Source organism: Felis catus, chromosome B1 (assembly GCF_018350175.1).
Source record: "Felis catus isolate Fca126 chromosome B1, F.catus_Fca126_mat1.0, whole genome shotgun sequence".
Taxonomy (NCBI): domain Eukaryota; kingdom Metazoa; phylum Chordata; class Mammalia; order Carnivora; family Felidae; genus Felis; species Felis catus.
In genome coordinates, this window is record NC_058371.1 from 204,237,691 (window position 1) to 204,260,733 (window position 23,043).

The 23,043-nt window shown below is 56.2% G+C and overlaps 2 protein-coding genes and 1 long non-coding RNA gene across 7 annotated transcripts in view; 2 read left to right on the plus strand and 1 right to left on the minus strand.

Moving 5' to 3' along the window:
- The first annotated feature begins 5,119 nt into the window (after positions 1 to 5,119).
- LOC123385183 (translation initiation factor IF-2-like) lies at positions 5,120 to 9,629 on the plus strand. 4 transcript variants are annotated; one of them, XM_045056943.1, is made up of 2 exons: positions 5,120 to 5,345; positions 7,315 to 9,629. In XM_045056943.1, exon 2 carries the CDS (start codon positions 8,276 to 8,278, stop codon positions 9,185 to 9,187), a length of 912 nt encoding a protein of 303 aa, XP_044912878.1. In that variant the 5' UTR covers positions 5,120 to 5,345; positions 7,315 to 8,275; the 3' UTR covers positions 9,188 to 9,629. The 4 variants fall into 4 exon arrangements, with proteins under 4 accessions (XP_044912878.1, XP_044912881.1, XP_044912880.1 ...); XM_045056946.1 differs by lacking the exon at positions 5,120 to 5,345 and adding an exon at positions 6,016 to 6,431; XM_045056945.1 differs by lacking the exon at positions 5,120 to 5,345 and adding an exon at positions 6,016 to 6,352.
- Positions 9,630 to 12,331: 2,702 nt separating this feature from the next.
- LOC123385185 lies at positions 12,332 to 19,360 on the minus strand. Its single transcript, XR_006597368.1, has 2 exons — positions 18,358 to 19,360; positions 12,332 to 13,365 (listed from the first exon to the last, which is right to left on the minus strand). It is a non-coding gene; the product is annotated as an uncharacterized LOC123385185 (long non-coding RNA).
- Positions 19,361 to 21,813: 2,453 nt separating this feature from the next.
- Positions 21,814 to 23,043, plus strand: part of LETM1 (leucine zipper and EF-hand containing transmembrane protein 1) — a 40,281-nt gene continuing 39,051 nt past the window's right edge. For both annotated transcript variants that reach the window (XM_023253495.2, XM_023253496.2), the window contains exon 1: positions 21,814 to 22,054. In XM_023253495.2, the coding sequence (XP_023109263.1) occupies positions 21,976 to 22,054 (79 nt within the window). In that variant the 5' untranslated portion in view covers positions 21,814 to 21,975. The remainder of the gene's footprint in view (positions 22,055 to 23,043) is intronic.

Here is a 23,043-nt window from a genome sequence, read left to right on the forward strand (position 1 = left end):
CAGTAAGCTGCCAGAGACGGAAACAAAGGTCAGGCCTTGCAGGGGCTCTAATCACTTATGGCCGCGTGCCTTTGGGTCAGTACTTAATATCTTTGGGTTTCGGCCTCCTGCCGTGAGGGTTCGACAAAGTAAAGAATATTCAATGCTGGAAGCCGCAGAGAAAAGCTCTATGCAGACGGCACCAACTTCAAATCTTTTGGGGGAAACGACACAGAAGTCTCTTATTTCTAACATATATTTCAATCTAAAAAATGTAGGAATTCACACTTTCATGAAACAAAAAGCTTCAGGAAAAGAGAAGACTCCAAAGCTGTCCCCACTTGTTAACAGAGTACTCAGCGGCACTGTTTGAGGACCCGAAGACAGGTCAGAAGGTCCTCCCCCGGAAAAAGTCACGACCTAGCAAAGAGGAAGGGACGGGAGCCCACACAATGTGCTGTCACGACAGGGCCTAGCATTCACAAAGCGATGACAAACTTGGGAGCAAAAAAGCCAAACAACAAAGACCCTGTATCTAGTGCTGTGGGTGCTGGGTGGGCAGCACCAGAGGCAACAGGTCACCAGAGCTGCAGCACCAGGACAGTGAGGTCTTGGAGCAGCCAACAGAGATGCTGGACAAACACGCAGGGGCCACACGCTGTGCTCAAGACCCATGGTCTCCTCTACGGAAGGAAGAGGAGGAAAAGCACCAGGGACACTCGTGGCTGGCAGGTGAGATCAGAGCTCCTTTCTGCAGGGAACAGAGATCAGAAACTAGGCCCAACTTCCCTCTCACGAGTACACAGGGAGATAAAAATGGTGCCCCAGCCACCAGATTTTTCAGATTATGAATACTGGAGTCACCTAGACCAAATCTGTCCCCTGAATTTGAGCCCTATGCTGTGCCCCAGCCCATCAATCCCACTTCAGCCCCCTTTCTTGTATCTGCCCGCTCTTCCCACCCCTACCTCCAGGGCCTTGGAGAGCCACAATTCTCTAGCACTGGTTCGTGAGCCTCCTCTCTGACATCTGTCACCTGCCCATGGCCCTCCTCTACCTTCCCAACCTCACAGCAGGGCAAGCATGCTCACAGCACTTCTGAGACTGTATACACTCAAAATCAAAGAACTGAGAGTCCATTCATTCAAATAATCACGGAGCAACTGATGGTCACTTGGGCACCACCCTAGGCACTTGGGGGTATGAGAGTAATCAAACCCAGAAGAGAACAAGTCCCCACCCTACAGACATGTCAATGGAGCCAGGCAGATGGACAGATCAATAAAACACAGTGTCAGGGGATAAGTGCCAAGGAGGAAAGGCTAAGGCAGATGGGTAGTGCCAGGGTCTTTTAAGTCAGCGGTCAGGGAAGGTGCCTGGGAAGAGGTCTCAGCAAAGACCTAAAGGCAGGCAAGGAGCTAGCCGTGCAGGTGTTCAGGGGGCAGAGCATTCTGGGCAGAAGAAACAGCAAATGCAACTACCTGAGGCCACACGTGGCCGCGGTCCTTGCGATGGGCCGAAGAGCAGTGGGAATGGAGAGTGGGCGAAGGTGGGCGAAGCACAAAGCGCTCCCGGCATAATTACGAGGGCCTCTCAAAACAGGCAGAGACTTGGGTGGCCCTGTGGGAGTGCGGTCCAAGCAGAGAGTTGAGCGAGAGGTAAGAAAAGCCAACGGTGCCCACGTACGCACCAGGGGGGGTGTAGGCAGGGAGGCGGCAAGCACTGACCATGCAGATGCCCAAGGGAATGGGCCGCAGGACGAGATAAGTGCAGCACAAGCTGAGAGGCCAGGGACGCTGGTCTCGAACCCTAAGGCAACGGAGATCCTTGAAAAGTGGGGCCTCACGTGATCACACGTACACTTTTCACAGTCGAGGCAGGGTGTAGAGAGCTGACTGAAGGCGGTAAAGCTGGAGTCAGAAACACGCTTTCTGATCTGCTGGCCTCCAGAATACAGCAGCAGAAACACATGAAACGTTACCAGAAACACGAAGGTGCTGCTGATACAAATAAATCCTTTAACAGCATAACAAACAATTCACACCATCAACTCTTTCCGTGACAACCCAGTCAGCTTAAACGCTGAGGTCCCAATTCCTTCCAGGAATAAGGAGTGTTCCCTGTACACCTGCTAGGAAACTCTCACTACTGGGAGCTTTAAGCTACAGGCCAACACTCAGCTTAACCAAGACTTTGCAATGTCTGTGCCTCTATGTTTCGTTGAAACCGTTGAAGTATTAGAGAAACACGTGCTTTGAAGACGCTTATGTGGCCACTTGCTTGTTGGAAGGCAGACTCAAGGACAAAACAACTTTGTGGTCCATCTTCAGTTTTTTACCTAGCAATCCAAATTTCATCAAACCAATCAACTCCTTCAGAAGCTATATTGCAACCAATAGACAAAATGCTGACAAGTCCCTGGGGCAACCGACTTAAGTCTCTTTCTCCCCAAAGGGCTTAGTATAAATAACCATGCCTAGAAAAGAAATTAACAAATCATACAGGGGGTGCCTGGGTGGCTGAGTAGGTTATCCGTGGGACTCTAGATTTCAGCTCAGGTCGTGATCTCACGGGCATGAGATTGAGCCCTGCATCTGGCTCAGCACGGAGCCTGCTAAGGATCCTCTCTCTCTCCCTCTCCCTCGCATGCTCACTCTCAAAAAAAAAAAAAAAAAAAATCACATAAAGACTGTGTGTAAAGTAAGAGCCTAAGCCTCCCTCCATTCACCTGTTTCTCACCTCCTGTTCTGTATTTGCCCCGCAAGACAAACAGGTACAGTCAACACATCACTGCTTGCTTCATCTCGGTGGTAGATACAGGTCTACTACTCGTTACACTTACATGCTTGCAGTGTCTCATAATCAACTTTCATTTAACATTCGAGTTAGCCATGATGAGAGAAGGAGACAGCCCTGCCTGGCAAACACGGTCTTGGCTCCCCGACCGAAGCCCGGTGACCCTAGGCCAGCCGCTTACGTTCCATACTCAGCTTCTTCCAGAGGATCCCTTTCGGCGCCAACGAGACTTACAGAAAATAGAGGCAAACGGGTCAGGTGCTGACTTTAAAATGGGCTGTCTGTTTATCCTGAGTCGTATGCCCGTATATTCAGCATTCACTGAGTTCTTGCCGTGAGGAGGCACCCCAGAGCCTGTGCCGCCCAAGGCCAGGAGAGCCCTATCTTCAAGAGCTAGGCCAGGAGGGGGGAAAGGTCACAGCCGGCCACTGGAAGGCCGGGTACTCCGCGCTCCAGCAGGAAGGACAAGCAGTGCCCCTGGTCCAACAGCAGCCTGCGCAAAGGCCTGGAGTCAGGGCAGGGCACCGCGTATTTGGGGAACAAAGACACACTTGCTGGAGTCCAGCAGAAGAGGAGAGTGAGGCTCAGGCAGCTGAGACGCTAACCCGAAACTGCTCACGTTCTGTCACCAGGCCAGAACCGCAGCAAAAGTGTTCACCAGGACAGGGGAGCGTAAAGCTTAAATCTCCAGTTCCCACTGGCTCCCGAAAGTGTTTCTTAGAAAGGTTATTTGTCCAGAATAAAAAGGGCAGAGCGAAACACATCCAGACGGCAAACCTCAGCATCATCTCAGCACCTTTTACATGGGCTGTGTCTCACGAGGCACACCTTTTATGGGTGTTTCCCATCGTCTGCCAGCGCCTCTGAGTCTATCCCACCTACTCTTACACCCGAGCGTCAAACCATGAAAAGGAAGTAACTGCTCAGTTGCCATTCTGCCGTAGGAGCTGGGACTTTTCAAAGTTGGGACTCCTTGTAGGAGGAAAGGGCATCCAAACAGGTGGAAGGCTAGACCCGCTCCTCCTTAACCAGAGCCGCGGAGCCTCTCATTTCTGGCATCGAATTCCCACAGCTCCTCACTGGGCTCCTCACATTAAAGCGCTACTTACTGTTTTAAGAGTTCCATATGAATCACGTGCATAAAAACCCTAAGCCTAGTTGCCACACCTGGTGGCCTGTTTATTGTTTCACTCCGTGTTTCCACAAATCGCAGGGCGGTTTACTTTGCGTAAGAATAAAATTGTCTCTCAAGCTTCAGCTACTTATCTGAAACTCTGACACAAGAAAGTTTACAGCTGGAGTCAGAGGCCAGTCTGACCCGCAGTCATGTAGTCGGAGGGAGGATTTTTGTGCAGAAGAGATCAGAGCTCTCCACAAAAGCTCTCACCAACTCACAACCACGCAGCACGCCCTCTCTTTACCAACCATCAGCCCAAAACTGAAGGCTGCCGGGCGTCTGAGAAAATGGAAGAAAAGAAAAGGAAATGACTCAAAGTAATCATGCTTAAGGCATGAGTCCCCTTCACTTCCAGTCGGTAGTTTAGATTTGAACTATGGACGGTTGTGGGGTAAGAGCACACAAGGCAAGGGTTGTGCGCACAGGCCGGGTTTCCTCCGTCTTGCCGTTTGCAGCTGTACTTTGAAGCGCTGTTGTTCTCACACTTAGACACCGAGGGCATTTAAAGCATTTGAAAAAATAAAAGGTAAGGTCCTAGCTGCGACAATTAAGTAAGGCTTCTTACTTAACATCCTGACAGCCTCATTTTAAAATACACGAAACACAATGTAACCGGTGCGCGGGGTACCTACGTGAGCTCCTGAAGTTGTTCAGTGATCAAGGAAGCTCGGGGTTTAACTCCTGTAAAAGTCCAGGCCCCCCAAATCTCAGCGTGGGTTGTCAGCGCCCAAGCCTCGCGCTCACGCCCTACCACCGCGGCGTGTTCCTCGCAGGCTCACGCTCACGCTCTCACTCTCGCACCCGGAGCCCCCACTCATCTGCTGCACAAGCGTGCGGCCCGGCGGAAGGGCAGCCGCGATACTAAGTTTCCACCTGGATGTCAAACCTGGGGCGGCTCCGGCCCCCGGGCACAGCGGGAGAGAGGATGACGCCGCGGGCCCGCGCGACCTTTCCACCCAGACTCAAGACCAGCATTTTTTAAACGCCGAGATTTTCAACCGCCCTTCTCGCGAGTGGGGCCGCGGCAGCCGTGCGGTCGGCGGCCGGCCTTCCGCGCGTCCCGAGACCCCCCCCCCGGGGGGGGGGCTCCCGGTCCGCGCCGGGTGGGGGGCGGGGGGAGAGGGGGCCGGGGCGGCGCGCGCCGACAGCCCCGGGCGGGGTCCCCGCGCCTCCACCTGCCAAGCAAGGCCCGGCCCGGCTCCGGGGCGCCCGCGCTGACCAACGGCCGGCGCCCGCGAGTGTCACCCGCGGACCGTCCGCAGACAAAAAGCGCCTCCCCGCCGGCCCGGCGCGCCCCTCCCACCGCCGGCCGGGCCCCGCGCCTCACAAAGGCCGGCCCGGCCCGCTCGGCGCCGCCGCGAACAAAGGCCGCCCGGCCCGCAGGCCGGCACAGGTGCAGCCGCCGGCGGCCGGGCCCAACATGGCCGCGGCCGCCCTCCGCCCGGCCCCGTTAGCCGCGGCCGCCCCCGCCCCGCCGGCCGGCCTGCTCCTCCCGGCCCCTCAGCCCCGGCCCCGCGGCCCCCGCGCCCCCGGACCCCTCAGCCCCTCGGAGCCCGCGGCGGCGGCGGCGGCGGCGGCGGTTGAGCCGGCGGCTCCAGTGACCTGTTGTGCGTCGCATCCTCCGGCGGCGGCGGCTCTCCCGGCGCGGCGGCTCCGGCGGCGGCGGCGGCGGCGGCGGCGGCGGGCCGGGGAGGGGGCCGGGGCCGCGGGGGAGGGAGGGCCGAGGGAGGGGAGGGGGCGGCGGCGGCGGCGGGCGCAGCGCGGCCAGGCCGAGGCTCTCCGCGCGCGGCGCCGACCCCGCCCCCGCGCCTCCCGCCCGCCGCCGCCGCCGCCGGGCCGCCGCCGCCTCGCAGAAGCCGCGGGAAAGTGCGCGCCGCTGATTGGCTGCCGCGCTCGCGGGGCTGCGGCCGGACTTTTCAAATCCGCGCCGGGCGGGGCGCGCGGGCGGGCGGGGCGCGGGGGCGGGCGGGGACCGGGAGGGGGGGAGGGGAGCGGGGGGGGCGGGGGGCGGGGACCGGGCGGGAGGGGGGGAGGGGGCGCGCGGGGGGCCGGGGCCGCGGGACCCCGCGAGCCGCCTCAGAGCAGCGCGGAGCGCGCGTCCCGCTCCCGCTACTCGGCCGGGCGCGCGCCAGGCGGCGGCTAAACCCAAAGCCCGGAGCCGGGAGCCCGAGGCCGGAGCCAGCGGGCGCCGGGTGACGTCACGGCCGCGCGCCCAATCGCGGCCCGCGAGCCGGCCCCGCGCGATCGCGGCCCCTGCCGGGGGCGCGCGGCGGTGGATCTGGGACGTCGGGCAGCCGCGCGCGTCCTCCTCTCAGCACGAGCCACTCGGGCTGCGGTGCGGTGGCCGGTGCGCGCGGCACCGCGGGGCCAGCCCGCGGGGGCTGCCAGCCCGGCACCCAGGTGGTCACCCACGCCCCTACCTCGGGGGCGGGAAGAAGGCGCCCGGGACAGGAAGCGCGGTGGCGCGGGGAAGGCGGAGGTCAAGTTCCAACTGCCCCTCCACACACACACACAAACACACACACACACACACACACACACACACACACACACACACACACACACACACACACACACACACACACGCCTGCGCTCCTGGAGCCTACGCTACAGACTTGGCTTCCGATGGTCCCAAACAATGGGAGGGAGCGTGGAAGACAGGCTGGAGAAGGATTGGCCAGCTCGCTGGTGTCGGAGTCTTCCTGCAGAGTATCTGCAGGGCGTGGATTCAGCGGTTCCCCACCCCGTCCCCAGTCTCAAGTCTGGCCTGGAGCTGGGTGGAGTGGGGGATCTGTGGTCAGAGTGAGGACTCGGTCCCTGGAACTGCTGGGCGATGTGCCATTCCAATGAGGCTGCAGCGGGGCAGGGCGGCTTAGGAATGCCAGCCTGTGGTCAGAGCACAGCTTTGAGGAGATCACTCTGGCTGTGGGAAGGACAGGGGGCTGGTATGGCGGACACGACGATGTGCCGCTCAGGTCCCCTTTCAAGCAGGGTCTTCCTGCTCAGCCTCCAGCCGCCACGTTCTACGGGGTTGGCCTCAGCTGCAAAGAGCCATCTCACCGCAGGTCTCCTTCCCCGAGCGGCCGCATCCCGTGTCTGAGGGCCTGGGGATACAAAGGCTGTCCCTACAGTTCCGCCAATGTAGGACCCTGGTAGGAAACTCTGCGTTAGACGTGGGCACTTCAGAGTCCCCACCTTGACCGGCTCCAAGCTGCTTCCCACCAGAGCAGGGACTGGCATAGGGCAAGCCAGGGCAGGGATGAGACCCTCCCCAGTGTCACAAGTGAAAGGAATTAGGGAACTGCTCACGCTGTCAGCCGAAAGGTATCCATGAGGTCCTAATGTGTGCTGTGTCCTTGCAGGGTGCTGGAGATCCCGAGATAACTGAAGAGACCCCCCAGCAGTCACTGCCAGACTCCACCGGAGCTCCTGGCAAGGTGTCCAGCCGGACGGTGGCTCATTCACGCTCTCATTTAGCCTTGGTATCTGTCCGGCTGTGGGGAGAATCGGTGTCCTTGTCCTTTCTGGGGGCCCGGGATCCCTCTGGGGAACAAACCTGAAAACTGTCTTATAAATCTTGTAGTACAAGACAGATACCACCATCTCTCATTTGATTTCACAGATTTGGAATTAAAGCTCCTCTCCTGAGGAAAAAAAAATGCATTTAGAACAGTGTGATCAATATGCAAATTTATTCAAAACATGCAAGTGTGTGTTTAGATTCTCTTGAAGAAAGTGATTTGGGGCTGGCTGGTCTTTTCCCGCCCAGTGCAGTCCTCCCCGGGCCCAGCCTGGCTGACTCAAGGAGGTCCCGAGCCCTTTTCAGCGAGCCTGACCAGCAGGACAGCCCCCCGGCCCTGCACACTCCAGGGGCCTCGCCCTGTGGAGACCATATTTCCGATGGCTGAGTCTCCCTCGGTGTGAAAAAGAGGCTCTCAGAAGACTCAGGACACCCCCCATGCACAGATGGACTGCTGGGTGAAGAGGCCTTCGTGTGCGGGTACATCTGTGCCCCCCACAGGTGTTCGCGTGTGAGGCTTCCACAGGTAGGCAGTCGTCCCTGGGGTGGCTATTTCAGTGCGTACAGAGTTTGGCAATTCTGAGAGCCTGGGTAGTTCCGCGCGGGACAGGCTGAGAAAACATCTTCTTGGAAACCAGGCCCCAGGCGTGCGGGGGAGCGCCATGAGAGGCACAGCCCCAAGCCCGGTGGGCCCAGAGGGATCCCGGACACACAGGGACGGCAGCAGCTGGGGCGGAGTCTCAAAGAGACTCCTGTCATTTCTCTGGACAAAAACTCCGTACTCCGAGGCGGGCAATTAACAGATGATGGAGCGAGCGCTGCCCTGCTCTGGCCTGGTGGGTTCAGCTGCCCTCCATCTCAGCTCCCACAGCACCCCTCCCACCTTCTTAGGCAAGGCCAGCTGGGCAAGGCCTTTAGAACCAGAGGACTCCAGGCCTGCCTGCTGGCACCAGCAGACAGAACAAGGGCTCAAGAGGAGCGGGGAGTCCCCTGAACACGAGGTCTGCTGCTGTGCCCCTCTGGCCGCCTGCCTTGCACTAGCCGCCTACTCTGGGCATGCGGCTCCAGGAGGCACACTGCAGTCTCCCTCTTGTTTCCAGTGCGGCCGTGGCTGGAGCACTCTCTGCCTCCCTGCTTCTCCCCACCACATGCCCTGCAGCTCACCGCCTGACCTCCCCGGAAGAGCGGCTGCCAAAAGCAGAGCCCAGGCCCCTGAGCCCAAGGAGCCCCATCCCCTGCCAGGGCCAGGGTCCCTGAGGGGCCAGGCTCATCGCTGTTTCCATGGGGATGTGTGCACTCTGACCCCAGCCTTTCTCCATCCCTGGCCAAATAAAGAGGGCTTCCAAGTGGAAACTGGCAGTCTTAAGCCACCCCTCCTCCCATGCCCCAGGTGGCCCCTGCCTCCAAGGAGGGGAAGGAATAGAGGCCCTTCCCCCAGCCCAGGCAGAGCAGGGGGGGGGGCCTCCCCACACCCCACCTTCCCAGCAGCCCCTTCCCAGCCCTGCCCACTCGCTACACTCTCCAGACTTGGAAACTTGCCTTTTCCGAGGTCTGGCTCTGCCTGTGCTCCCCCCTGGCCCGAGGGCCACTTCAGTCTGCTGGGACAGCCACCAGGAGCCAGCAGGCAGCACTGCAAGGCTCCTCAGGGCCACAGTGGCCAACCCTCCGTGGCATGGGGGTCGCTGTCAGGCAGGGAAGATAGACATGTGGACTGAAGCCTGGCTGAGGGGTCTCCCGTCCAAGTCCTGGCTAAGAGGCCTGAGCAGGAGGTTTGTCCACCCTCTCTCCTTCCACCTTGGGGCTGACCCCGCCCCCCCAGAGCCTCCCAGAGGCCTGAAGCATCTGTCATCAGAGTCTCAGTGGTCACCTCCAAGAGCAAACCAAAGCCCAAGGCCAGGATCCGGTCCTGGAGGCAAACACAGACCCTCCTGCCCCCAAAAGCCGCTTCCTGGAGACCCCACCTAGCATTCCCCCACACCCTCCAGGGACTCCACTTCACACGTCCCTTCTGATCCAGCCTGTCTCCAGTAGGAGGCAGCCTTGGCTCCCTCCAGTCCATGCTCTGCATTCAACCAGGAGAATGTTTCTTTTGTGTGTTTTTTTTTAATGTTTATTTTATTTTTGAGAGAGAGAGAGAGAGAGAGAGAGAGACAGAATGTGAGCAGGGGAGGGACAGAGAGAGAGGGAGACAGGATCCCAAGCAGGCTCCAGGCTCTGAGCTGTCAGCACAGAGCCTGCCACAGAGCTCGAACCCATGAGCCATGAGATCATGACCTGAGCCGAAGTTGGAAGCTCAACTGAGTTACCCAGGCGCCTCTCTTTTTCTTTTTTAAGTTTTATTTATTTTGAGATAGAGCATGCGCATGAGTGGGGGAGGGGCGGAAAGAGACTCCCAAGCAGGCTCCCCACTGTCGGTACAGAGCAGGGAATTTTTCTAAACCACAAAACTGACCATGCCAGCCAACTGTTTAAAATCCTGCTTGACTCCTCGGGGCGCCAGGTGGCTCAGTCAGTTAAGCGTCTGTCTTCGGCTCGGGTCAAGATCTCAAGGCTGGTGACTCTGAGCCCCACATCGGGTTCTCTGCTGTCAGTGCAGAGCCCGCTTCAGGTCTTCTGTCTCCCTTTCTCTGCCCCTCCTCCGCCTTGCACATGCACTCTCTCTCTGTCTCGAAAATAAACATTAACTAAATAAAAATAAAATCCTGCTATGACTTCTCCGTGTCCTTCACACAAAACCCACTCCTCAGCCAGTGTTGGACTTTCAAGAGTGGGAAGGACACTGCCTGTGCCTCTCCAGCCCAGCCCTCTCCCCAGAGCTCCAGTGTCTGAAGCTGACTCCCTCCCCGCTGGATGTCACCCCTTGGACAGCCACACCCACCCACCCTTGTTGGATGTCAAATTGAACTTCTTCTCCCCCTGCCTGCACATCAGATCTGAGCTGGGAGACTACTTTCTCCAGAAGCCTTCCTTGGCTCCTCCCAGGCTGGCTGAGTCCCTCTGGAAGGTACACACAACTCTGTGTTTATCTCCAGGTGGCACTGCTGCCTGGACCTGGGTGGCCAGTCTCCTAGTCCTGGTTGCACTTTAACAGGTAGTTTAGGGCCCCACTAAAGTGCCATCAAACAGCACAGTTACTGTTTCACAGTTGTGGAGTCCAGAAGCCTGAAGCTGGGGCGCATGTAGGGCCATGCTCCCTCTGAGGCTCTCAGGGGGAATCTTTCCTGGTCCCTTCCCAGCTTCTGGTGATGATGGGCAGTACTTGGTGTCCCTAGGCTTGCCTTGGCATCGGTCCACTCCTGGGCTCTGTCTTCACACAGCCTCCTTCTTGTGTGTCCACCTGTTTTATCTTTTTTTTTTTTTTAAGATTTTATTTTTTAAAGATTGTTGAAGGAGAAAGAGAGAGAGCGAGCTTGCACACAAGCCGGAAAGGGGCAGAAAGACAAGGAGTGAGAGAATTCCAAGCAGGCTCTGCCTGATGTGGTGTTTGATCACACAGACAGCAAGATCATGACCTGAGCCAGAATCGAAAGTCGGTTACTTAATGGACTGAGCCACCCGGGCACCCCCCTCTTTTTTTTTTTTTTTTAAAGACTTTTTTTGAGTAATCTCTATACCCAAAGTTGGGACTCCCAACTCATAACCCCAACCAAGAACCTCATGCTCCACCAACTGGGCCTGCCAGGTACCCCTATTTTCTCTTAAGGACGCCAGTCATTGGATTAGGGCTCCCCCCTAAGAACTTCATCCTTATTTGATTACATCTGCAAGGGCCCTATTTCCAAATAAAGTCTCATTCACAGGCAGGGGGTTAGGACTTGGACATATCTTTGGGCGGACACCGTTCAACCCACATCTGTCTTACTAGCTGTACGACCTTGGGCAGGGTGTGAGGCTTCCGTGTGCACAGCGGGGCAGTAGGGCAGCGCCCGTGGGGAGCGGCTGGCAGGAAGCAATGGCCGCGTGAGGTCAGAGCCCGCCTTCCTGAGGGCACATGCTCCCATTTGCCCGGCGGCCTTCCCTCGAGGAAGCGCGGGGCACGCCCGGCTGGGGGGAGGCGGGGGGATGGCGCGGACAGCCGCGGCGTGGGGGTGGGCGCCGAGGGGAGCGGGGGTAGCCAGGCAGGCAAGTTCGCGCGATCCGGCCGCGGGATAGGGAGGCGGCCGCCGGGAGACCCCAGAGGTTAGGGACCTGCCCCAGCCCGGGATGCCGGGCTGCCTCCGCCCTGGCCCCGCCCCACAAGTCCCGCCCGGCCCATTGGCCACGCGCCTCGACGCCCCGCCCGCCGCTCCGGCCCCGCCCGCTCCCCGCTCCTGGGGCGCTTCTTCCTGCCTCCGACCTCCCGTGGCCCGGCTGCCGGCGGGTTGGGTCTCTGCAGCCTCGGCGGAGGGAAGGAAGCGATGCCGCAGCACCGAGGACAGTGATGAGAGGAGGGGCGACCTACGCCAGGCCGCGCCCGTCCCTCCGGCGGCCCCCGCACCCTCGTCCTCCGCGGGGACTGCCCCAGGTCGAGGACCACTCGGGTCAGGGCTGCGGCCAGCGCTGCCCACTCATTCAGGCTTTTGCTAAAGTAGCGCTTCTTTTTCTAATTATGAAGATTGCAGGAATTCAAAACCCAAAACAACAAAGAGAAGAACATGAAAGGTCTTCCCAAGCCCTGGGCCTGCCGGAAAGTGTAAGCACTGGTAACAGCTTGGGGGACGCTTTGGACCACGGCTGTTCTGGACTAGTGACCGGCTTCACCAGCCTGAGTTGGGGACTGACCGGAGACAGCAGGAGCGGCCATTCAGAGCCAGCCTGCTGGGAAGCCACACAGGACACAGAGCCTGGCCTCTCTCCCTCACTCCTGTACCAGCCAGATGGATCATTTAACATTTTTTATTGCAATAATGTCACATTTACAGGAAAGATGCACAGGTAACACAGAGCTCCCCCCACCCATTTCCTTTAATGTCCACACCTTACATTTCCGTGGTAGCTTTATCACAACTAAGAAACCAACGTCAGTCCATCACCACTAACTAAATTCTAGGCTTGATGCAGAGCTCACCAGGTTGCCCACACACGTGGAAAGAACTTGCCTTTGAAAAAAACACATTTGATTGAGGCTCCTGTATGGGCTATTGGAGAGAATCCTGCCAGACTGGCCCTCCACTGTAACGAATCATTAACATGGACAAAACAGACGAGGCAGCCCTTTTCAGGTGTGAAAAACAGGAAATGCAGGACTGCGATCCCCAGGGAAGGGAAATTCCTGAGGTCCACCTTGCCCACCCCAGCTTGCTACTGTGGCAGTCTCCCACCCTGGCACAGAGAGATGGCGTCCAGCCAGGCCACCCCGTATTACTGAGCTGAGGACGCAGTGGTGCTGCTGGAATCCGTGGAGAGGGGAGTCTCAGAGTTCCCACTGTCCTTGGCTGAGGACGGGGCTGCACGGATGGTGAGGCCTCCAGGCTTGACAGAGAACAACTGTCGTGGGAGCTCTGGGCCCGCTGGAGTGGACACCTCGTCCAAGCCCACGAACGTCTCTGGCGTATGGCAGAGACACCGGGATCCATGCCCCGGGAACTTGTCTATTCTTGATTGTCATGTGTCACGTTACCCCAAAACTTAATGGTTGAAAACAACAGTAGACATTGATTATCATGTGCAGTTTCTTCGGTCGGGAATTCAGGGTGGGTGAGCCAGCCTTGGGGCTGCAGGTGGGCTACCAAGATGGCTGACTCGGGTGTTTCTGGATATTGGCAGGCGGCCTCCGTTCCACCCCACAGGGGCCTCTCCACAAGCTGCTCCAGTGTCCTCCCAACACAGGGCTGGCGTCCCCTGGAGCGGGAATCCGCAGGAAAGAAGGCGCAAGCTGCAGAGCTCTTAGTGATCTGGCCTCGGAAAGCGCACACTGTCATTGTCAAAAGAAGATAACAGAATCTAGAGACTATACCGTATTATCCACAACAAGCAATGAACAATAAAGTCACCCAGCATGCAAAGAAAGCAGGAGATGTGGCTATTATCAAGAAGAAAAAAAGAATCGACAGAAGTCAACCCTGAGCCCCATTTTAGGTTTGACAGAGAAAAACTTTAAGGCAGTTGTTTTCAGATACTCAATAATTAAAGGAAAATATGGTCTAACGAATGAAGAGAAATCTCAATAGAAAATAGAAGCTGTTAAAAAGTACCAAATAAAAATCCTACAAGTGACAAAAAAAAAAAAAAAAATCACCATATGGGCTTCACAGCAGACTGAAGCTGATAGAAGAGTGAATTTAAAGACAGACTAAGGGTCATTATCCAATCGGAAGAACAGGAAAATGTTGAAGAACATGAGCAAGCCGTCTCAGGCACCTGCTGGACAATATTAAAGGGTTAACATATGTGTGTTAGAACCTGAGAAGGAGATGGGGCGCCTGGGTGGCTCAGTCGGTTAAGCACCTGACTTCGGCTCAGGTCATGATCTCTCGGTTTGTGAGTTCGAGCCCCGCGTCGGGCTCTGTGCTGACAGCCTGGAGCCTGCTTCGGATTCTGTGTCTCCTTCTCTCTGTGCCCCTCCCCCACTTGCGCGCGCTCTCTCTCTCTCTCTCTCTCTCTCTCTCTCTCTCTCTTAAAAAATCAACAAACATTAAAAAAAAAACAACTTCATAAAAAACAAAAAGAACCTGAGAAGGAGAAAAAGGTAGGACTGACACAGGAAAAAAAAAAAAAAGTTGTCAAAATAATGGCGAAACTTTTCCACAGTTGACAAAAACATTGACTTACATATCCAAGAAGCTCAGCAAACCCCAAGCAGCCCTGCTGGGGTGCAAGCACACATAGGCACTTCCTGGTCAACCCGGAAGGGCCTGCAGCATGGAGAGAGTCAGGGGCCCTAAACAACCGCAATCCAAATAGCCCACTCTATGAACTTTCCCCAAAAAGGAAAGAGCTATGTGAATGCACTGACTTGCCAGAGGCTCATGCAGGTTAGTGGCAGGGGGACTGGGCCTCAGTTCAGAATGGCTAGTGGTCCGGGGAACAGCCGGCCAACGAGAGAGAAGGGAAGAGAAGAGAGTCCAGGGGCACCTGGCCGGCTCAGTCAGTAGGAGCATGTGACTCTTGATCCCAGGGTTGTGACTTTAAGCCCCACATTGGGCATGGAGACTAATTAACTTTTAAAAAGAGAGAGAGAGAGAGAGAGAGTCCAGAAACAGACCTTCCTGGTAGAACTTTGACATATGACTATCCAATAAGAAGGCCTGGGAAAGGACTGTGTTATCTACAAGTAAAAAATGAACTTGGGCTCACATCTCACACTACACGCAGAAATTCCTGGAAACTCCAGATGGGTCAAGGAAGAACGAAAGAAAATCTTTAAGGGGTGCCTGGGTGGCACAGGTGGTTCAGCGTCTGACTTCGACTCAGGTCATAATCTCACGGTTTGTGGATTCAAGCCCCACATCGGGCTCTCTGCAGCCAGCACAGAGCCTGCTTGAGAACCTCTCTCCCCCTCTATGCCCCTCTCCTGCGCTCTCTCTCTCAAAAATAAATAAACATTAAAAAAAACCCACACATCCAAACAGGCTTGAAGAAGAAGAAACTGGAGGTCTGACAGCACCATATACCAAGACAGGTTATAAAGCCAGAGTAACTAAAAGCACTTGGTATTGGCTCAAGTGTAGCAAAAACAACAAGCAACAGAATAGGGTCCCAATGGGCTACCTGCTGGCTAACAGACGTGCCACGATCGCATCAGGGGTATGTCAGTTGTTTGCTTCTGTAACAAGTTCTCACAGACTGAGTGGCTTAGCACAACACAAACCGATCGTCTCCAAGTTCTGTGGGTCAGAGATCTGATGCAGGTCTCGCTGCGCTGATGACCACATGTCATCAGGGCCACATTCCTTTCTGGAGGCTCCAGGAGAGAACCTATGTTCTCACCTTTGCCAGCTTGCGAAGGCTGCTCGCATTCCCCGGCTCAAGGCCCTTCCTCCACCTTCGAGGCCAGCAAAGGCTGCATCGTTCCGACCTCTTCCTCTGTACCAGATCTCCCTCTACCCTTCACCCCTGCCTCTGTCATCCATTTCTAAGGATGCTTACGATGACATTGGCCTAGCTGCCTCTTCCGGAATAATATCCCATCTCCAGATCCTTAATACAATTATCTCTGCAAAATCCCTTTTTCCATGTAAAGCAACATATTCCCAAATTCTGGGATTACGATGGGACACGGGCATCTTCCGTAGCTGTGATTCTGTCCACTGAATAAATGGTGCTGGGTCTACTTGGTACCCGTAGGGAGAAGTAATCCTGATGCCTGCTTTACAGACAAACACCAATTTTAAATGATCATAAGCCTACATGCGAAATATAGAACAATTAAGTTTCTAGAACAAAACATAAAAGAATGTCCTCATGACCTCGGGGTAGCAAAAATTTCTTCAACTCACCAAAAAAGAGATTAAATCACTAAAATCAAGAATGATTCCTCAAAGACACCATTAAGAGTTGAAAAGGTAATCTACTGAAAGGAAGAAAAGGCTTGCAATACATACATCTAAGGACTCATATCCAGAATACACCAAGAACTCTTACAAATCAGTAAGAAAAAGGCAGATGACTGAATAGAGACGTTGACAAAGAACTAGCCTTACTTACACAGACACTTCCCAAAACAGCAAGTCCAAATGGTCAAGGGTAAATGAGAGGACGCCTCAAAATTTTCAGTCATGCAAAGGAATGCAAAATGAAAGCACAATGTGCCTCCAGAATAATCATAGTCATAGTCACAACAGAAATGAGGGTCAGTGAGGGTGTGGAGCGGCTGCATCCCTCCTGCTCTGCTGATGGCGGGCTAAGCCGAAAGGACCCCTTTGGAAACCATTGGTCAGTCCCTACGAACATTGAATTTAAGTACACCCCTGACCAGCAATTCTCCTATCAAAGCTGTATGTATGTGCAAAAAAGGCACACGTGAGAACATTAACAGCAACGTTGTTCACACTGGCCAAAAGCTGAGGGCCCATCAACCCTCCCAGCACTGAAAAATGAGCTGTGGTATACTCATTAAAACACATAATGGGATACTGTGTATCCCATTGAAAAATTCCCGATTTTATATACCAATGAAAAATAACGAATGTGACTCACAACAGTGCTGATGAGTTTGATAGACATAGCGTTAAATGAAAGTAGCCAGACTTAAAAAGCATCCACCACAGTTGACTCTTGAACAGGGGCACCAACCCCTCCACCCTCGTGTACTGGAAAATCCACGTATAACTTTTGACTCCCCCCAAACTTAATTATGAATAGTCTACCGCTGACCAGAAGCCTTACCAATAACAAAAATGGCCGAGTAAGGCATATTCTGGGGGCGCCTGGGTGGCTCAGTCGGTTGAGTGAGAGTCTGACTCTTGATTTTGGCTCAGATCATGATCCCAGGGTCATGGGATCGAAGCCACATCGGGCTCTACAGAGTGTGGAGCCTGCTTGGGATTCTCTCCCTCTCCCTCTGCCCCTCTCCCCCACTTGTGCTCTCTCTAATTTTCTTAAATTTATTTATTTGAGAGAGAGAGAAGCAAGGGAGGGGCAGAGAGAGAGAGAGAGAGAGAGAGAGAGAGAGAGAGAGAGAGAGAATCCCAAGCAGGCTCCACAGTATCATCGAGGCAGAGGAGCTCAACGTGGGGCTCGAACTTGTGAACCTCAAGATCATGACCTGAGCCGAAACCAAGAATCAGTTGCTTAACAGACTGAGCCACCCAGATACCCCACTCTAAAATAAATTAAGGGGCGCCTGGGTGGGTGGCGCAGTCGGTTAAGCGTCCGACTTCAGCCAGGTCACGATCTCGCGGTCTGTGGGTTCGAGCCCCGCGTCAGGCTCTGGGCTGATGGCTCAGAGCCTGGAGCCTGTTTCCGATTCTGTGTCTCCCTCTCTCTCTGCCCCTCCCCTGTTCATGCTCTGTCTCTCTCTGTCCCAAAAATAAATAACTTTTTGAAAAAAAATTTATTTTTTTGAAAAAAAATTTTAAAATAAATTAAAAAGAGGGGTGCATGGGTGGCTCAGTCGGTTAAGCGTCCGACTTTGGCTCAGGTCATGATCTCAGGGTTTGTGAGTTCGAGCCGCTTGTTGGGCTCTATGCTGATGGCTCAGAGCCTGGAGCCTGCTTTGGATTCTGTGTCTCCCTGGCTCTCTGCCCCTCCCCCACTCACACTCTGTCGTGCTCTCTCTCTCTCTCACAAGTAAATAAACATTAAAAAAAAAATTTACAAAAAATGATCCAGGGGCACCTGGGTGCCTCAGTTGGTTAAGCATCCAACTTTGGCTCTGGTCATGATCTCACAGTTCATGAGCTCAAGCCCCTCTAACAGCTCAGTGCCTGGAGACTGCTTTGGATTCTGTGTCTCCTTCTCTGCTCCTCCCCCCTTGCGCTCTGTCTCTGTCTCTCAAAAATAAATAAATGTAAAAAAAATTTTTTTTAATAAATTAAAAACCAACAAACACAAAACAGGCCAAAGTGGTTTTGAGGCAGCAGTTAGAGTGGAAGGTGGTGTCTGAGAAGGGGTGACAACAGAGGGGGCATGAGAGGCTTCTGGAGCGCTGGCGGCCTTCTGCCTTGATGGGAGAGGGGCAGCAGGAGTGTGCGCACGACAGGGAAACGCTTCAGACTGCTCGCTTAGGACTTGACCACTTCGCTCTACATACATAGGTATGTACAGTTTACATACGAGTCAAATTTAAAGTTTAAAGTTAAAACCTTTCATTTTAAAAGTTTGCAAAAATATACATTTGCATCACATTGACTCAGCAATCTAGCTTTTAGGGATTTTTCCTCGAATCCGTCATGATTAAATTCACCTTTATATACAGAAACCCCTTCAAATAACAGTGACTGAGAAAAGATAGATGTTTTCTCACTTTTAAGTCAAACAAGTCCAAGGTTGGCAGTCCAGGGTCCTTTCTTTCCATTCCATCACCCTCAGTGCTTTGCAGGCAGAAGGAAGAAGGGTCAAAGGAGGCCGGTGAACGGAGAACCCAGCGCTCTGTTACGGAGACAGGGAGAGAACGGGCGTGGCCGTGGGCTCTGTCTCAGCCCCACAGACACCATTCTTGAGTACTGGTGACCCAAACGAATGTCTCTTCCATACCCGAGCCCGGGCCACTGCCCCGGTCATGCAGGTCGTTCTGACAGGTGAGAGGGGGCTGGAGGCCGGCGCCCACCCCTTCTGCTGCGTGTGCCCGGTGAGCCTGCTTTCAGTCGGAGGAAGGCATGCCTTTCCCCATGGCGCTCAAAGGCGTCCTGGCTCTTCTACCCAAGGACCTTGGCCTCCAGCCTCACTTGAGGCTCTTCTCCCGGGCTCACTTCCTAGCCCCTGCCGTGGCCGAAAAATGTGGGCCACCCACCACCCACTGTGAGCACCCCCCTCTTGCTCTGGTACCTGAGTCCAAACCCTCTTCAGGATGAGCAGCCTCCACCGGCCAGTGGTGCTGCCACTTCCCGCCGTCCCGCACTGCTCCCACCTCTTCCACCCTCCCCCCACCCCCCGCCCCAGTTTAAATTTCCCAGTCAAGCCTTATGGCCACTCTTCCGCACACATCTTTACTCCACTGTCCCTCTCCTCCTTTGTCACACTTCTGGGCAAAACTCCAACCCCGTCAAATCCAACTTCACCTGCTCTGAGCCTGATCATGGCTGCAGCCTGATCATGGCACACAGCGGGGTCTTTCTCTGATCCCTGATCTGCCTCCTAACCCGCCTCCCTAACCTGCCTCATGACCCCCCCCCCATTCCCAACCTGCCTCCTAATCAGATGTCTAACATGACCCAAACACACACATCCCTAATCTTGCCTCCCTAACCTGCCTCCTAACCAGATGTCTAACATGACCCCCCCCCCCACGCCCCTAACCTGACTCCTGGCCTCACCCCTAGCTAGATTCTCTGACCTCTGTAGCTGGGACACCTGTGCTGCCTGAATATTCCACCCTGTTTCTCTGAAGTCTTGTCACTTATGTAAACGTGGAGCGACTACGGAAAGTTGTGTTCAACTCGTGGGGAGCACAGGGAAAATCAAAAGGCCTGTAAAAAAAGAGAAGAGAGAAAGAAAAGAGTGAAAAGGGTCCATGATACAAAACCAGACCTGCTGTGCCAGGATTCTGTGCACTTGGACCTGCTGCATGAGGGGCAGGGCAGGAAGGCAGCTGTTCATACGGCTTAAAGGGTATGCACGGCAAGCTGGCAGGATGCCAGACTTCTACTTCTTTTTTAAAAAAAAATTATTATTATTATTTTGATAAACAAGCTCTATGCCCAACATGGGGCTTGAACTCATGATCCTGAGATCAAGAGGCACAGGCACCCCTCCACTTGTTTCTTTATATTTTTTACAAACTTGTTATAATAAGCACATGCTCCTTACTTAACTAGAAAACCCAAAGTTTAAAGTTACTCTTGAAAAAATGAATTTCTCTAGGGGTATCTGGGTGGCTCAGCTGGTTGAGCATCTGACTCTTGGTTCTGGCTCAGGTCATGATCTCGTGGTTTCGTGGGTTCATACCCCACCTCAGGCTCTGTGCTGACCGTGCAGAACCTGCTTAGGATTCTCTCTCCCTCTCTCTCTGCCCCTCCCCTGCTCATGCTGTCTCTCTCTCAAAAATAAGTGAACCTAAAAAAATTAATTTATCTAAAACCCTATCCTGGCAGAGCTGTAGGAAGCATCACAGATGGTGTTCAGAAGCGCCCACCCCCACCCCCTCAACATTCCCTCAGTGGACACCCTATTTTTGGCTTCTCCCTCTCACGCAACCTGGCTAGGCCAGAGGTGAAACATCCCAAGGGGAAGTGAACGATGTTGCCACATTTCCTCACACCAGTCCCTCAACCCCTGGGGCAATACTGAGGCAAGTGGGGCTTTCCCCCCACTCACTGTCCTTCAGAGTCCCATGGACGTCTCATTCCCCCTGCGGGGCCTGCCTCCTTGCCCCTTGATGGCTTCGGAACAGAGCCTTCGGGAGCTGAGGGCCAATGCCAGCTACCAGCACTAGCACAAGCTTTCTCCTGCACTCGTGGCTTTGAAAGACCAGTTCTGTCTGGTCCTGAACACCTATTTGCCAGGACTCAGACCTGACCCTGGGTAGGGGGACAACGATTGCCCTTCCTTATCCCACCCTTGCCTCCTGGGGAATGTATAGAAAAGAAGCCTGGCTTTATAGTATTTTTGGCTTTGGAGGCTTCAGTTTTAGGAATCCATGTGCTTAGATTTACTGCAGTTGAAGTCTCACTGCCCAGTGCCAATGCAAGCACCGCCTATCATCTCCCAAGTGCCCTGTACTACCTAGCTCCATTTTCTCCCACCTGAGATGGGGACTGCAGACCCATCCCAGTCCAGCGTCAGGCAGTTCTGGTGCAGGAAAACCACTTCAGGCGGGCTATTTCTTCCTGACGGTGAGGGCTGAGTGCTGGAGGAGCCTCCTAGGGAGAACGCCATTCAGCCAAATTCAGTCTCTTTAGAGTGGGGAGCCTGCTAAGACCAGGAGTTCCACATTCGCGCACTCCGGAGAACAGATATGCACTGAGTACGCACTGCAGGACCTTCACCAAGCGGCACCCTGGGGTTACATTAGCGAAAAAGAGTCGGGCAGAAGAGGCCAGAAGGAGGGAAAACACCTTCCAAGCAAAAGGTCGGAGAGGAGCAAAGCATGGGAGAGCGGAAGCAGTGTGGCGCGTCCCGAGAAAGCGCCTGGTGCCACTGGGCTGGAGCGCAGGCTGGTGGGAGTGGCCTCCCGGGGAAGACCGTGTCCACTGGGCCCCAGGAGCTGGCCACCCCATTTCGCCCAGCCTGCCTTCCCTGCGTCACCTCATCCATCCCCGCACGACCTTCGCGGATAGGACACCGTCTTAGGAAAGGGGAGTGTAGGGCTCAAAGGTCCTGCACGGAGAGATCTGGGAGCAGGCGTTTGAGCGGTCAGCCCGGTGGGCCGGGCCGCGAGGTAGGGGCGCCGCCCTGGGCCGGATCCGAGACCGACCAAGGGTCAGCCATTCAAGCCGGGCTGTCAGCGCCCCTCCGCGGGGCCCTCCCCGAAGGCGTCCCCGCGGCCGTACGCCGAGCCACCGCCGCTCGGACGCGGAAGGGCCCAGCACGCGTGCGCAGCGGGCACGCCCGGCCGCGCGCCGGCTGCGCGCCGAGACCCAGAATGCCGCGCGCCCTCGGGGGCCGGCCGTCGCGGGGCATGCCGGGACCCGTAGTCCACGGAGGCGCGGGCCCGCCCCGCACCTGGCGGGCGGCGGGCGCCCGAGGGGCCCAATGGGAGCGGCGGCCCGGCCGCCCCGCCCCGCGCCGCCGGACGCTGTGCCGGGACATGGCTGCCGCCGGTGCCGGGTCGTTGAGCTGAGTGTCGGCCGCCGGGAGCCAACCGCCGCCCTCAACCGTCCGCGCGGGCGGGCCGAGGCGCCGGCGGGCCGGCGAGCAGTCGCGGCCGCCGCGGAGGACGGGGAGGCAGCAGCAGGAGGCCGGAGCGGCCGCCGCAGCCGGGCACATGGCGTCCATCTTACTGAGGAGCTGCCGCGGCCGGGGGCCCGTTCGCCTGCCGCCGCCCCGCGCCGCCGCCCCGAGGGGTAAGCAGCCGGCCGGGGCCGGGTGGGGGCTGGGAGCCGGTCCAGCGCCGGGGCCGGCGGCGGCAGCGGCAGCGGCAGCGGTGGGGGTCCAGGGGCTGGGGTGGGACCCGGGGGCCAGGGGCGTTAAGAGGGCCGGAGCAGGGGGGTCCGGGTGTCTCGGCCGGGGCCGAGACCAGCGGGCGGCAGAGGGCCTCGGGCCCAGCGGCCCCGCGACTCCCCAGCGCGAGGCGGCGCCCCGGTGGGGTGGGTGGGTCGGGGCGCTCGGGCGCGGCCCGGGGCTGGGGTCACGCCGGGCCGGGACTTGGGGCGGCCTCGCCCCTCCGCCCCGCCCCGACCAGCCGGTTGCCGGGGCGTGAGTGCCGCGTGCGGGGCGGCCCGGCGCGGGCGGCGGCCTGTGACTCACTCGCGCTGTGACCTTAGCCGCCCGGCTGCTGGCCGCTGCGTCCAGAGCGGGTTTGGGAAAGTTTTTTGAAGGGAGCGCGCTGACGGCCAGCCCTGGGGCTGTCTGGGCGCTCCTCTCGTGGTTAAGCTTGGTGGAACGTGGTATTCACTCTCGAGGACAGTCGTGCCCTTGGGCCACGTTTAGGACTCTTCACGTGAGACGGCCTGGGTCTGCCGCCTTGTGGGACATCCGTGGGACCGATATCCGTATAGGACTGTGTGGGGCATGTGTAGAGGGGCCCCAGGCCTTGCTGTGCATGGCCCCAGCCTGGCCCCTTTGTACCCCCAGGCTCTGTGACCCTAGCTGTCCACACAGATCACACCTAACGCGGGGCTCCTAGGGGTTCACATGTCAGCAGCCCACACTCCCTTTCTGACTCTCTCCCCTTTGACATTAACCTTTCTGAGTTCCTTATTTGTAAGATTGGGACTTGCCCTACAAAATTTAGATTCAAGTAAAATAAATTTCAAGGTACTGTGCAATTCACAAAAGCACTCCCAAGAAACATGATTCTTGTAATTTTTAAGTGATGGCTGGTTGGCTTCTT